This window comes from Oncorhynchus nerka, linkage group LG16 (genome assembly GCF_034236695.1).
Source record: "Oncorhynchus nerka isolate Pitt River linkage group LG16, Oner_Uvic_2.0, whole genome shotgun sequence".
NCBI classification, from domain to species: Eukaryota; Metazoa; Chordata; class Actinopteri; order Salmoniformes; family Salmonidae; genus Oncorhynchus; species Oncorhynchus nerka.
This window is the reverse complement of record NC_088411.1, coordinates 10,660,238-10,673,418: the sequence shown is the minus strand read 5'-3', so window position 1 is coordinate 10,673,418 and position 13,181 is coordinate 10,660,238. Positions and strand designations below refer to the sequence as shown.

The following is a 13,181-nucleotide window of genomic DNA, read 5'->3' as shown; positions in this document are numbered from 1 at the left end:
AACCAATCAGAAGTCACATAATTAGTTAAATAAAGTCCACCTGTGTGCAATCTAAGTGTCACATGACATGTCACATGATCTCAGTATATATACACACTGTTTTGAAAGGCCCCAGAGTCTGCAACACCACAAAGCAAGGTGCACCACCAAGCAAGCGGCATCATGAAGACCAAGGAGCTCTCCAAACAGGTTGTGGAGAAGTACAGATCAGGGTTGGGTTATAAAAAATATCAGAAACTTTGAACATCCCACAGAGCACCATTAAATCCATTATTCAAAAATCGAAAGAATATGGCACCACAACAAACATGCGAAGGAGGGCCGCCCACCGAAACTCAGGGACCTGGCAAGGAGGGCATTAATCAAAGAGGCAACAAAGAGAACAAAGATAACCCTGAAGGAGCTGCGAAGCTCCACAGCGGAGATTGGAGTATCTGTCCATAGGACCACTTTAAGCTGTACACTCCACAGACCTGGGCTTTACGGAAGAGTGGCCAGAAAAAAAGCCATGGCTAAAGAAAAAATAAGCAAACGCGTTTGGTGTTCGCCAAAAGTGGGAGACTCTCCAAACATATGGAAAAAGGTTCTCTGGTCAGATGAGACTAAAATTGAGCTTTTTGGCCATCAAGGAAAATGTTATGTCTAACACCTCTCATCACCCCGAGAACACAATCCCCACAGTAAAGCATGGTGGTGGCAGCATCATGCTGTGGTGATGTTTTTCATCAGCAGGGACTGAAAAACTGGTCAGAATTGAAGGAATGATGGATGGCGCTAAATACAGGGAAATGCTTGAGGGAAACCTGTTTCAGTCTCCCAGAGATTTGAGACTGGGACGGAGGTTCACCTTCCAGCAGGACAATGACCCTAAGCATACTGCTAAAGCAACACTCAAGTGGTTTAAGGGGAAACATTTAAATGTATTGGAGTGGCCTAGTCAAAGCCCAGACCTCAATCCAATTGAGAATCTGTGGTATGACTTAAAGATTGCTGCCTTGAAGAATGGGCAAAAATCCCAGTGCTAGATGTCCCAAGCTTATAGAGACATTCCCTAAGAGACTTGCAGCTGTAATTGCAGCAAAAGGTGGCTGTATAAAGTATTGTGGGGGGAGTGAATAGTTATGCACGCTCAAGTTCAGCTTTTTTGGTCATATTTCTTGTTTTTTTCACAATATAAAATATTTTGCATCTTCAAAGTTGTGTTGTGTAAATCAAATGATACTAACCCGCCCCAAAATACTTTTGCAAGCCACTGTATCTCCCGGTGGGTTAACTTGGGGGTTCTCCAGTTACGAAAACACACATTCACAAAACACACACTCACAAAGGCAAGACCACTGATGATATTCAGAAGAGTTTAAGACTGTAGAATTCAGAAAAAAGAACAGAATCAAATGTCACTATTTCTTGCCTCTTTGACAGGTGTGTTCATTCTGCTTGTGTCACAGCAAAACCTCCACATGCTACACATGCTAGTTGCTACTAATTTAGGGTGATGTCACTGAGTAGCCTTCCCATCATGTAGTGTGAGTATAAGGCCCCATGTCAGAATCAGTGTGATCCTACAGTAGGTTTATGACTAAACAGAAGGTAGGAGTTCATTAAACGATTCATGTATCATCAGTCAGATGTAAAGTTTATGACAGATGTTTTCATGTGCTTCCCGGGGGCGTCATCCCTTTGCACCAGATTACATTCGGTAGCTCCGTCTGTGAAGAGAGAGGCAAAGATCACAAACCAAAACTCTATATTTGATATCAAGTATCCCCGAACCATCACGTATAGGCAAAACTACTTCTTAGTGAGAAATATTTAGAAGACTTTCTCCAACCAACCTGGCTTTGAGGCACAGGAGGGGTGATATAGGGACAGCGACTGTGGAAGGGGATTCTTTTTTAGCTCTATGCTGCCACCCAGTGGACAATAGCTTCATGGGTTAAATAAGAGGTACATTTCTTACCTGTTCTTTGATTATGCACTGCATTTGTGGTGCCTTCTGTATGAAATCATCCTACAGTCTATATTCTATACTGTTAATATATCATGTTAAATTGTAAGAGGGCGACAGTATAAGAGGGCAACAGTATAGGTCCCGCAGCCCTGTGCATATGTTACCAGGCAGAGAAAGACTGCCCATCACTCTGTAAGAGCTCTGTTCTGTTTGACCTTAAATGAATGTGATGTATTGCCCTAAGTACAGGACTTCACCTGATCTCCACTCACAAACACTATTAGGGGGATATACTGAACTGTGCAGGACAGAACATTGAGGTGTTATTTAAAGCAGGACTGTGGTTACGTACTCTTTCTTTATCAGGCCTCCCTATGTGACCATAGCGCTTCAACCGTGTACCCTTTCTCTCTTTGTACGCGGTACATCCTGTCTGTCTTTCTGTGCCACTGACCACAAAACTGAAACCAAATCCGCATCAGGCAAAACCATACAGTTCACAAAGCCATGGTTAATAAATTCCCCTGACCTTCAATCTACTTGATCTTGTGTAATAGAGCGCTCCTTGTTTTCAGTGGTTAACAATGTAGAACACCACTGCCCCAGTCCAACCACATCTTCCCTTACGGAAAAAAACACATTCATTTAACGTGAACACATGAAGTGTTCCAAAAACTCATTTTCATCTTATGGGAAGTTAATGTGATAACAAGTAAAGGAACATGTGATAACATGAAGCTACATGTGGTTTTTCTGGAAGGGTTTTGCCTCTCCTGGTACTCAAAATAATCTAGGAAAAGAGAAAAGGCCATTGACTTGATCTGAATATAGAGTACCAGTCAAAAGTTTGGACACACCTACTCATTCAAGGGGTTTTCTTTAATGTTACTATTTTCTACATTGTAGAATAATAGTGAAGACATCAAAACTATGAAATAAGACACATGGAATCATGTTGTAACCAAAAAAAAAGTGCCAAACAAATAAAAGTATATTTTATATTTGAGATTCTTCAAAGTAGCCACCCTTTGCCTTGATGACAAGCTTTGCACACTCTTGGCATTCTCTCAACCAGCTTCATGAGGTAGTCACCCGGAACACGTTTCTAATAATAGGTGTGCCTTTTTACAAGCTACAATGCTTTTGAGCCAATCAGTTGTGTTGTGACAAGGAAGGGGTGGTATTTGGTAAAATACCAAAGTCCATATTATGGCAAGAGCAGCTCAAATAAGCAAAGAGAAACGACAGTCCATCATTACTTTAAGACATGAAGGTCAGTCAATGCGGACAATTTCAAGAACTTTGAACGTTTCTTCAAGTGCAAAAACCATCAAGCGCTATGATGAAACTGGCTCTCATGAGGACCACCATAGGAAAGGAAGACCCAGAGTAACTTCTGCTGCAGAGGATAAGTTCATTAGAGTTAACTGCACCTCAGATTGCAGCCAAAATAAATGCTTCACAGAGTTCAAGTAACAGACACATCTTAACATCAACTGTTCAGAGGAGACTGAGTGAATCAGGCCTTCATGGTTGAATTGCTGCAAAGAAACCACTACTAAACAACACCAATAATAAGAAGAGACTTGCTTGGGCATAGTAAAAATAAAGAAAAACCCTTGAATTAGTAGGTGTCCAAACTTTTGACTGGTACTGTATATATACACAGGTACCCCCTGTATATTGCCTTCACTACTGTTATTTTACTGTTGCTCTTTAACTATTTGGGATTTTTTTATTTTCTTATTTTTTCTTAAAACTGCATTATTGGTTAAGGGCTTGTAAGTAAGCATTTCACTGTTGTATTCGGCGCATGTAAAAAAAAAAAAAAAGACATTTGATTTGAACTAACTCCTACTTACCTAAATAAAAATAGATTTCCATCATTTAGCATATTCATCACTTCACGAGTTGCCCTAAGCAGCGCCTCCTGCTTAACACAGTTGGTTCTTGTCTGCCGGGGGACTCACGCAACACCTCTGACTCATTGAATGCAGTGATGCTGAAAATGCAAATTTCACAATTATTCAGGTAATTTTTTGGAGGTATCTTGAGATACATCTTGCAGTGCTGGTACTGACCGTCTCCACCTGTCCTGCCCTTTCCTCTGGACAGATCTCCACTTGTCCTGCTCCTTGAACATCTCCTGTCTGTCTCTCAAGAAGTATATTCCTGAACATCCGTTGGTGCTCACGTACTGTGATGTTACATCACTCAGGTGCTAAGCAATGTTTCAATGGGAGGCAGAATTCCTTGGAAGAGATCAAAATGGAAGGAAAAGGAAGGAAAAATACAAACACACGCAGTTTGATATTATGGCCAAGGAATAAAAAGGCAACTTTATGAAAGAGGCAGCGCGGTCATAAACAGGGTTTTACAGTGTTTTACAGTATACAATACCTTCGGGAAGTATTCAGACCCCTTGAATTTTTCCACATTTTGTTACGTTACAGTCTTATTCCAAATTTGATTAAATCGTTTTTCCCCCCCTCAATCTTCACCCAAAACCACATAATGAAAAAGCAAAATCAGGTTTAGAACTTCTTGCTAATTTATAAAAAAACATATAAATATCACATTTACATAAGTATTCAGACCCTTTACTCAGTACTTTGTTGAAGCACCTTTGGCAGCGATTACAGCATCGAGTCTTCTTGGGTATGATGCTACAAGCTTGGCACACCTGTATTTGAGGAGTTTCTCCCATTCTTCTCTGCAGGTCCTCTCAAGCTCTGTCAGGTTGGATTGGGAGCGCTGTTGCACAGCTATTTTCAAGTTTCTCCAGAGATGTTCGATCAGGTTCAAGTCCGGGCTCTGGGTCGGCCACTCAAGTACATTCAGAGATGTGTCCAGAAGCCACTCCTGCGTTGTCTTGGCTGTATGCTTAGGGTTGTTGTCCTGTTGGAAGGTGAACCTTCACCCCAGTCTGAGGTCCAGAGCGCTCTGGAGCAGGTTTTCATCAAGGATATCTTTGTACTTTGTGCCGTTCATCTTTGTCTCGATCCTGACAAGTCTCCCAGTCCCTGCCGCTGAAAAACATTCCCACAGCATGATGCTGCAACCACCCTTCTTCACCGTAGTGATGGTGCCAGGTTTCCTCCAGACATGAAACTTGACATTCAGGCCAAAGAGTTCTATCTAAGTTTCATCAGACCAGAGAATCTTGTTTCTCATGGTCTGAGAGTCCTTTAGGTGCCTTTTGGCAAACTCCAAGCGGGCTGTCATGTGCCTTTTATTGAGGAGTGGCTTCCGTCTGGCCACTCTACCATAAAGGGGTGATTGGTGGATTCCTGCAGAGATGGATGTCCTTCTGGAAGGTTCTCCCATTTCCACAAAGGCACTCTAGATCTCTGTCAGAGTGACCATCGGGTTCTTGGTCATCTCCCTGACCAGGGCCCTTCTCCCCGTTTGCTCAGTTTGGCTGGGTGGCCAGCTCTAGGAAGAGTCTTGGTGGTTTCAAACTTCTCCATTTTATAATGATGGAGGCCACTGTGTTCTTGGGGATATTCAATGCTGCAAAAATGTTTTGGTACCCTTCCCCAGATCTTTGCCTCGACACAATCCTGTCTCGGAGCTCTACGGAAAATCCCTTCAACCTCATGGCTTGGTTTTGGCTCTGACATGCACTGTCAACTGTGGGACCTTATATAGACATGTGTGTGCCTTTCAGAATAATATCCAATATATTGAATTTACCACAGGTGGACTCCAAGCAAGTTGTAGAAATGTTTTAAAGCATAATAAACACCTGAGCTCAATTTCGAGTCTCATAGAAAATGTTTTGAATACTTATTTGAAAAAGGTATCTGTTTTTTACATTTAAAACATTTGCAAACATTTCTAAAAACCTGTATTGGGTATTGTGGGTAGATCGCAGAGGATTCATTTTTGTTGAATCCATTTTAGAACAAGGCTGTAACGTAATCAAACGTGTAAAAAGTCAAGGGGTCTGAATACTTTCTGAAGGCACTGTATACAGGTTCCTGACAACATAATGGAAACAATAACTTTTTGGAATAAGTTTATTGAAAGCAGGTGGTTCCAGACAGGTGTGGTTCCTGAGTTAATTAAGCAATTAACATCCCATCACGCTTAGGATCGTGTATACTGAACAGAAATATAAACACAACATGTAAAGCGTTAGTCCCATTTTTCATGAGCTGAAATAAAAGATCCCAGAAATGTTCCAGAAACACAAAAAGCTTATTTCTCTCAAATTGTATGCACAAATGTATGCATATCCCTGTTAGTGAACATTTGTCCTTTGTCAAGATCCTCTATTCACCTGACAGGTGTGGCATATCAAGAAGTTGATTAAACAGCATGATCATTACACAGGTGCACCTTGTGCTGGGGACAACAAAAGGCCACTCTAAAATGTCCAGTTTTGTCACACAACACAATGCCACAGATGTATCAAGTTTAGAGGGAGCGTGCAATTGGCATGCTGACTGCAGGAATGCCCAAGCCGCCTCCAACGTCGTTTATAGAGAATTTGGCAGTACATCCAACCAGCCTCACAACCACAGACCACATGTTACCACGCCAGTCCAGGACCTCCATTTTTATTTTTCACTTGCAGGATCGTATGAGGAGAGTGGAGGGCTGTGGAGTATTTCTGTCTGTAATAAAGCCCTTTTGTGGGAAAAAAACTTATTCTGATTGGCTGTGGGTGGCCCTGGCTCCCAAGTGGGTTGGCCTATGCCCTCCAAGGCCCACCCATGGCTGTGCCGATGCCCAGTCATGTGAAATCCATAGATTAAGGCCTAATGAATTTATTTCAACTGACTGATTTCCTTCTATGAACTGTAACTCAGTAAAATCCTTGAAAATCTTGCATGTTGCGTTTATATTTTTGTTCAGTATATAAAAATGCTGAGCAGACCATTATTTTTGCCATTATTTTGGCTACCCTGGCTAAACCCCCCATAGGATGACAATGCTCCCATCCACACGGCACAAGTAGTCACCGAATAGTATGATGAGCATGGCCGTCTTTAATCACCAGATCTAAACCCAATTGAACACTTATGGGAGATTCTGGAGCGGTGCCTGAGACAGCGTTTTCCAACACCATCAACAAAACACCAAATGATGGAATGTTGTCACGTCCTTCCAGTAGAGTTCCAGACACTTTTAGATTCGATGCCAAGGTGCATTGATGCTGTGTTGGCTCATGGTGGCCCAATGTCCTATTAAGACATTTCATGTTGGTGTCTCCTTTATTTTGTCAGTTGCCTGTATACTCCCACATTGGAATAATACTGTGAAATTGTGAAAATGATGACAATACCCATTTAAGGTAAGAGCGGTTTGCAAAGACAGCCTGACATTTCAGCTTGTTTTGCATGGGTGGGGTTTTGTAAACGTTTAGGACCAATCACAAAGAATTCTTGCTTGAGAATGAGCTTTTTGCAAAAAAAATATCTATTTTTGTTTGTTTTTGACCATTTTAATTAAAAACAGTCACAGTAAGGTACTAAATTGTTACCCAGAAATGATTTGATATTGTGGTAAAAACTGTATTGGACTTTTTAGTGTGAAAGATAAAATGTTCTCATAAATGCAAAAAAATTGCGTAAACATTTTAATTGGATTACGTTATCTGCCCTGTCCAGATGTGTATTTACCTGGAGCAGGACGGCACAGAGACAACCGGACTTCAGGAGGAGAGCCTCTCAGCAGCATTACCACCCTCTACAGGCCATAGAGAGAACAGTCACTTTCTGTCATCTACAGCCAGGCAATTAAGTCATTATGGGAAAGATAAGATCTACACTAAATTGTCACAATTATCGGTCTTCCTATGCTCAGATTAACACAAACCCACCCACCCCCCATATACAGTATTCTAACTCACAGTTGTAGCTACAATTGTACAGTCGTATTACGTCACATCGGTCTACGTCAATATTTACCTGGTAGGACAATCCCTTCAGCGGTTCTCCATTGACTGCCAGGATGACGTCACCCTCCTGGATCCGCCCACTCTCCTCCGCTGGCTGGCCAGGGAAAAGCTTCTTGATCCGGACAAGACTACTGCCTGAGTCTCCTTTTGAGGGGTTGAGCTCAGGGACCAGGAAGCTGAAGCCCAAGCCATTCTGGCTCTTCTTCAAGGTCACCTCCAGAGTGTTATCTGTAGGGTGGAGGGGTTAGGGATTGAAGTGTGTCTTGAGTTCATCTTGGAGGCTTGGACGGTGGATCCAGGACTGAGTTTGTGAAAAACCTGCTCTAAGGGACGGATTAGAAATCATGCAACATCACCCAGTGTAAACTCATGGACAATGATAACCTTGCTTCGGAGGGCAATCCCTCGAAGCGCCAGTGTTCCCCTTACACTTAAGCTTCCTTGTCAATGATATTTCCCTTACTGTCAGACACAAAACTGTAGTCCTTGGGCCTGACGAAGAAGGGGGTGATGATGGCGGGGCAGCTGTTATTCCTCATCTGGGTGATGTCCAGGTGGGCACTCCGGGGCGACAGGCTGCGCCCCAGGAGACTGCGCCCTGTGTCTGGGCTCGGAGACACCCTGGGCAGGGTCAGGTTCTCCCTCTCCAAGACCATGGTCACCACCTAGGACAGGAAAGGGTTAAATGAAGACAAACAATGTGATACGCCAGCCCAACGGGGGCTGATGAACTATCATGTGACTTTAAAACTTGTGTGTGGTCCATACATATGAATACAAATGTTAAATTATGAGCCTAGTTTAGCCAAGGAGAAAGCACTGAGCTATACAGGGATAAAGACAGGATCCTTCCTGGCTAGCCATGATTGGCTGAGATAATGGAGCGGTTGACCATGCTGACTGCTTGCTATGCATTTAAATGTGAATTCTTAAATAGATGGGTGGGTCTATGGCTTAAGAGGGTGTGAACGATGCTGAAAGGGTGTAAACAAAGAAGAGCTCTCAAGCACTCAACAAAATCTTTCAATGTCATTCTCTCCTACTTGTCTCCTAAGTGGGAAAACAAGTTTATAAATGTTTAAAGCAGCATCATTTTCACATGCTTCTTCCAATCACAGTGTATGATACACCATTTTGGAGCCTGATTTTTTTTGTAATCTGTAAAAAAAAAAAAAAACATTTATGATTTTTTCGACATAAGCCCCCGTTGGGACGGGCTGTCATAAATGCTTAATGCTTGACCTTGTAGAGACCTTAACCCAACACCTAGCGACCTCATGAGGAGGACAATGGACATTATGAGATGCTGCTGCCGTTTAAGGAAGAAAGACCCAACCTGCTGAACAATAAAACATGTGCAGTTCACCGTCTCAAGTGCCTGGAAAGGAGGCTAAGGAGAGACTAGCAGTACACAGCATTCATGGAAGAGACCATAGCTTGTGGAGATGCTGAGAAGGTCTCTAAAGAGGAAATTAACAAGCATCCAGCATGGTACATCCCGCACCATGGGGTTTATCACCCACAAAAGCCTGGGAAGATACGAGTCGTCTTTGACTGCTCAGCTAAGTTTCGAGAGACGTCCTTGAATGATCATCTCCTTACCGGTCCAGAGTTGACAAACACATTGCTGGGCGTCCTTTGTCGTTTTAGTAAGGGTCCAGTTGCAATCATGTGTGACGTAGAGCGCATGTTCCACCAGTTTCATGGGAAAGCAGAAGACCAAGATTATCTACGATTCCTTTGGTGGGAGAACGGAGATCTAGAGTCTCAACCCTCAGTGTATCGTATGAAGGTCCACTTGTTCGGCGCAGCTTCATCTCCTGGTTGCGCCAACTATGGTCTCAAACATCTTGCTGCCGAAGGACGAGGAAGCTTCAGCGAGAAGTCTATCCAGTTCATAGAAAGGAACTTTTATGTTGATGATGGGTTGACGAGCGTATCGTCTGAAGCTGAAGCGGCCCAGCTGGTGAAAGAAGCAAGAGAACTTTGCAGCATCAGCAAACTTCGGTTGCACAAGTTGATCTCTAACAGCAAGGAAGTTATAGCCACAATTCCCAAGGAAGAACGTGCCGAGGGTGCCAAAGACCTGGATATGGCTCTGGGTGAACCACACATGGAGAGAGCGCTTGGTGTACTGTGTTGTGTCGTATCAGACGAGTTCCAGTTTAGAGTAGTTGTCAAGGAACGCCCACTCACAAGAAGAGGAGTGTTGTCTACAGTAGACTCTGTATATGATCCGCTTGGGTTTGTGGCACCCTTTGTCCTGGCTGGGAAGCAGATCTTGCAGATCTTGACAAAATCGACTGTGATGACCCCCTTCCAGATGACCTACGTTCCCAGTGGGAATTCTGGCTCCAAGGTCTACAAAACTTGTCTGAGGTAAGGATCCAACGAGGCTACTTGCCATCAAGTTTCAAGGAGGTGCAGAGTTATGAGATCCATCACTTCTCCGACGCTAGTACCTCGTGTTATGGAGAGTGCTCATACCTCAAAACAATCAACACTGACAGAAATGGAATAAAGATGCAAGGATTAATGACATTGTCATCTTGCAAGATGATACTGCACCACGCAACAAGTGGAAATTGGCAAAGGTTACAGAAGTGTACCCGGGACAGGATGGCCGGGTGAGAAGATTCAAGTTACTGATCAGCGACTCAACCCTAGATGAGAGAGGTAAACGCATCACCAAACCCACCTATCTGGAGAGGCCCATCCATAAGATGGCTTCCTCCTGGAAGCCGATCAAGAAACCTGCATACCCCTTTCACAGAAATCACTGGTGATTGGTGGGAGTGTAGCTGACAGTTAGACTTAGAGGTTATGTTGTTGTCTTTTGTTTGAATTGTTTACGTGTCTGCTGTGCGGGGGAAATAATAAGACAAGCAGAACTACGTAGCTAATACTGTTGTAACGGGGATCCTTATTGTAAGCAACACACTTTTGGAGGGAAGGCAATCCTGCGCTGTATTAGCTAAGTTTTCATGTCATCGGGTGTAGTTCATAAAGGTTGCAATTCAACCTTTAATGGGTTGCAGTTCTCACGGAAGGTGATAATTCTGTCTAAAACTACAGAATAAAGCCGCCAGTTAAAATCAAGGAACGGTTGTGCTTGTGGTTACTGAAGGGAGCTACAATGGCTCATAGCAATTTGGTGCAGACTACAGGCAGCTGAACTATGCGACCAGGAAGGATTCCTATCCCCTCCCAATCACAGGGTCACTGTGGTTCAGTTCTCTTGATCTCCGCAGTGGTTATTGGCAAGTGGAGCCCTTGAAGCCAGGCCAAAGACCTCCTTCTCGATTGGACAAGGACCGTGGCAGTTTACCGTGATACCCTTTGGGCTCTGCAATGCTCCGCCAACCTTCAAGCGTCTTATGGAGCAAATGCTGGCCACAATCCCCCGCAACAAGTGTGTGGTCTACCTGGATGACCTCCATGTGCATGCAGAAAACTTCCAGGGATCTCTGGCGAATCTGCGTGAGGTTCCACTTGCCATCCGACAGGCACGACTCGAGCTCCACCCCTACTTCAGCGGTAGGTCAAGTTCCTAAGCCAAGTCATTGCAGACTGAGTGGCAACTGTCCCAGCCAAGGTGGTGTCGGTTCAGCACTGGAGTTGAGAAGCTTTGCTGGCCTAGCTTATTACTACCAAAGGATCATCAATAACTTTTTCATCAATAACCTTACAAACAAGGACCAGCGGTTCAATTGGGATGAGAACTGCACTGCTGCATTCGCTGAACTGCGGGAGGACCTTACCAAGTCTCCAGTCCTGATACCCCAACATCCAGCACCCATTCATCATGGACAAAGATGCAAGGTATGTAGGCATTGAGGCTGTTCTTTTGTAGGAGGGGCTGGATGGGTAACAGGTTGTGGCCTTCTACAGTCGGAACCTCAACCGTGCCGAGGTTAACTACTGTGTCACCCGGTGAGAGTTGTTGTGGTCAACTCTACCTCTACGGGAGCCAGTTCCTCCTTCGTACTGACCATGCCTCACTCACCTGGCTCCTCAACTTGCAAGAACCACAGGTCCAGGTGACTCGTTGGATAGAAGAGCTACAGGAGTGAGACTACCAGATACAGCACCGGGCTGGTCGTCTCCACACAAATGCTGATGCGTTGTCTCGCCGGCCGTGTGAAGAGGAAGACTGTAAACACTGCTCACACTTGGAACAAAAAGATGGTCTCCTGCCCACAGTGGTGGAAATTCAGGCGGCAGACAGGAGCTCAGCTCCCTTGGAAACCTGGAATGACCAAGAACTGAAGAGGGAGCAGGAAGGTGATCCAATATTGGCAACTGTTCGGGGCTGGTTGGAGACCAACCTGCGGCCTGCCTGGAACAGAGTCTCTCCGCTGTGCTCCAAAGCCAAGGCCTACTATTCGCAGTGAGACAACCTTGCCATTCATATGGGTTGCTGTTTCGAATATGGAGTGAACCAACACACAACTCTGTGGTATGGCAGCGGCTGGTGCCTTGTTCTATGCGTGCCCATGCCCTCAGAGCTGTCCATGGGTTGGTGGGGGAAGGCCACTTCAGGCTTACAAAGACCTCCGAGGGAAACTCTACTGAGCTGGCTGCCGTCAAGACGCGAAACAGTATGTGTATGCCTGGACCAACTGGACAGTCACCATTTTGTTACAATATACATACACATTGCATAAGACAAAATGGCACATAATCAGAACACATGTTAAAATGTTAGCGTTTACACTTATATTTTTTTATACACAGTTCAGTTGAAGGCCAATGCAGAAGCAAAGCTTTGATGGTGTTGCCCTGTCCTGGTTGCAGCTGAGATATTGATGTTCCTTTACCTCTCCTGTTTTCGCCAGACATTCCACAGCCTGCTGATGTGTGAACCCTTGAAACCTGATGCCATCCACTTCCAGCAGTCTGTCACCTGTTAGACGTGCACAAACATATGCACACACCATTGCGATTCATCATCTCACTCTAATCTATACTGAACAAAAATATAAACGCAACATGCAACAATTTCAAAGATTTTAGTTATAGTTAATTTGAGGAAATCAGTCAAGGCCCTAATATTTTCACATGACTGGGAAGGCAGATCTGTTGGTCAATGATACCTTGCAGAAAATAGGCCTCTGGATCTCATCACGGTATTTCTGTGCATTCAAATTGCCATTGATAAAATGCAATTGTGTTCTTTGTCCTTAGCTTATGCCTGCCCATACCTTAACCCCACCGCCACCATGGGGTTCACAACATTGACATCAGCAAACCGTTCGCCCCCTCGATGCCATACATGTGGTCTGCGGTTGTGAGGCCGGTTGGACGCACTGACAAATTCTC

The 13,181-nt window shown here is 44.1% G+C and overlaps 1 protein-coding gene across 1 annotated transcript in view; it reads right to left on the bottom strand.

Moving 5' to 3' along the window:
• Nucleotides 1-1,211: 1,211 nt before the first annotated feature.
• frmpd2 (FERM and PDZ domain containing 2) overlaps nucleotides 1,212-13,181 on the bottom strand; it is a 49,601-nt gene continuing 37,631 nt past the window's right edge. The window contains exons 22-28 of the mRNA XM_029684576.2: nucleotides 12,680-12,765; nucleotides 8,323-8,524; nucleotides 7,870-8,087; nucleotides 7,582-7,648; nucleotides 4,033-4,203; nucleotides 3,814-3,953; nucleotides 1,212-1,709 (exon numbers count right to left, since the gene is read on the bottom strand). Coding sequence (XP_029540436.2) covers nucleotides 4,166-4,203; nucleotides 7,582-7,648; nucleotides 7,870-8,087; nucleotides 8,323-8,524; nucleotides 12,680-12,765 — 611 coding nt within the window. The 3' untranslated portion in view covers nucleotides 1,212-1,709; nucleotides 3,814-3,953; nucleotides 4,033-4,165. The remainder of the gene's footprint in view (nucleotides 1,710-3,813; nucleotides 3,954-4,032; nucleotides 4,204-7,581; nucleotides 7,649-7,869; nucleotides 8,088-8,322; nucleotides 8,525-12,679; nucleotides 12,766-13,181) is intronic.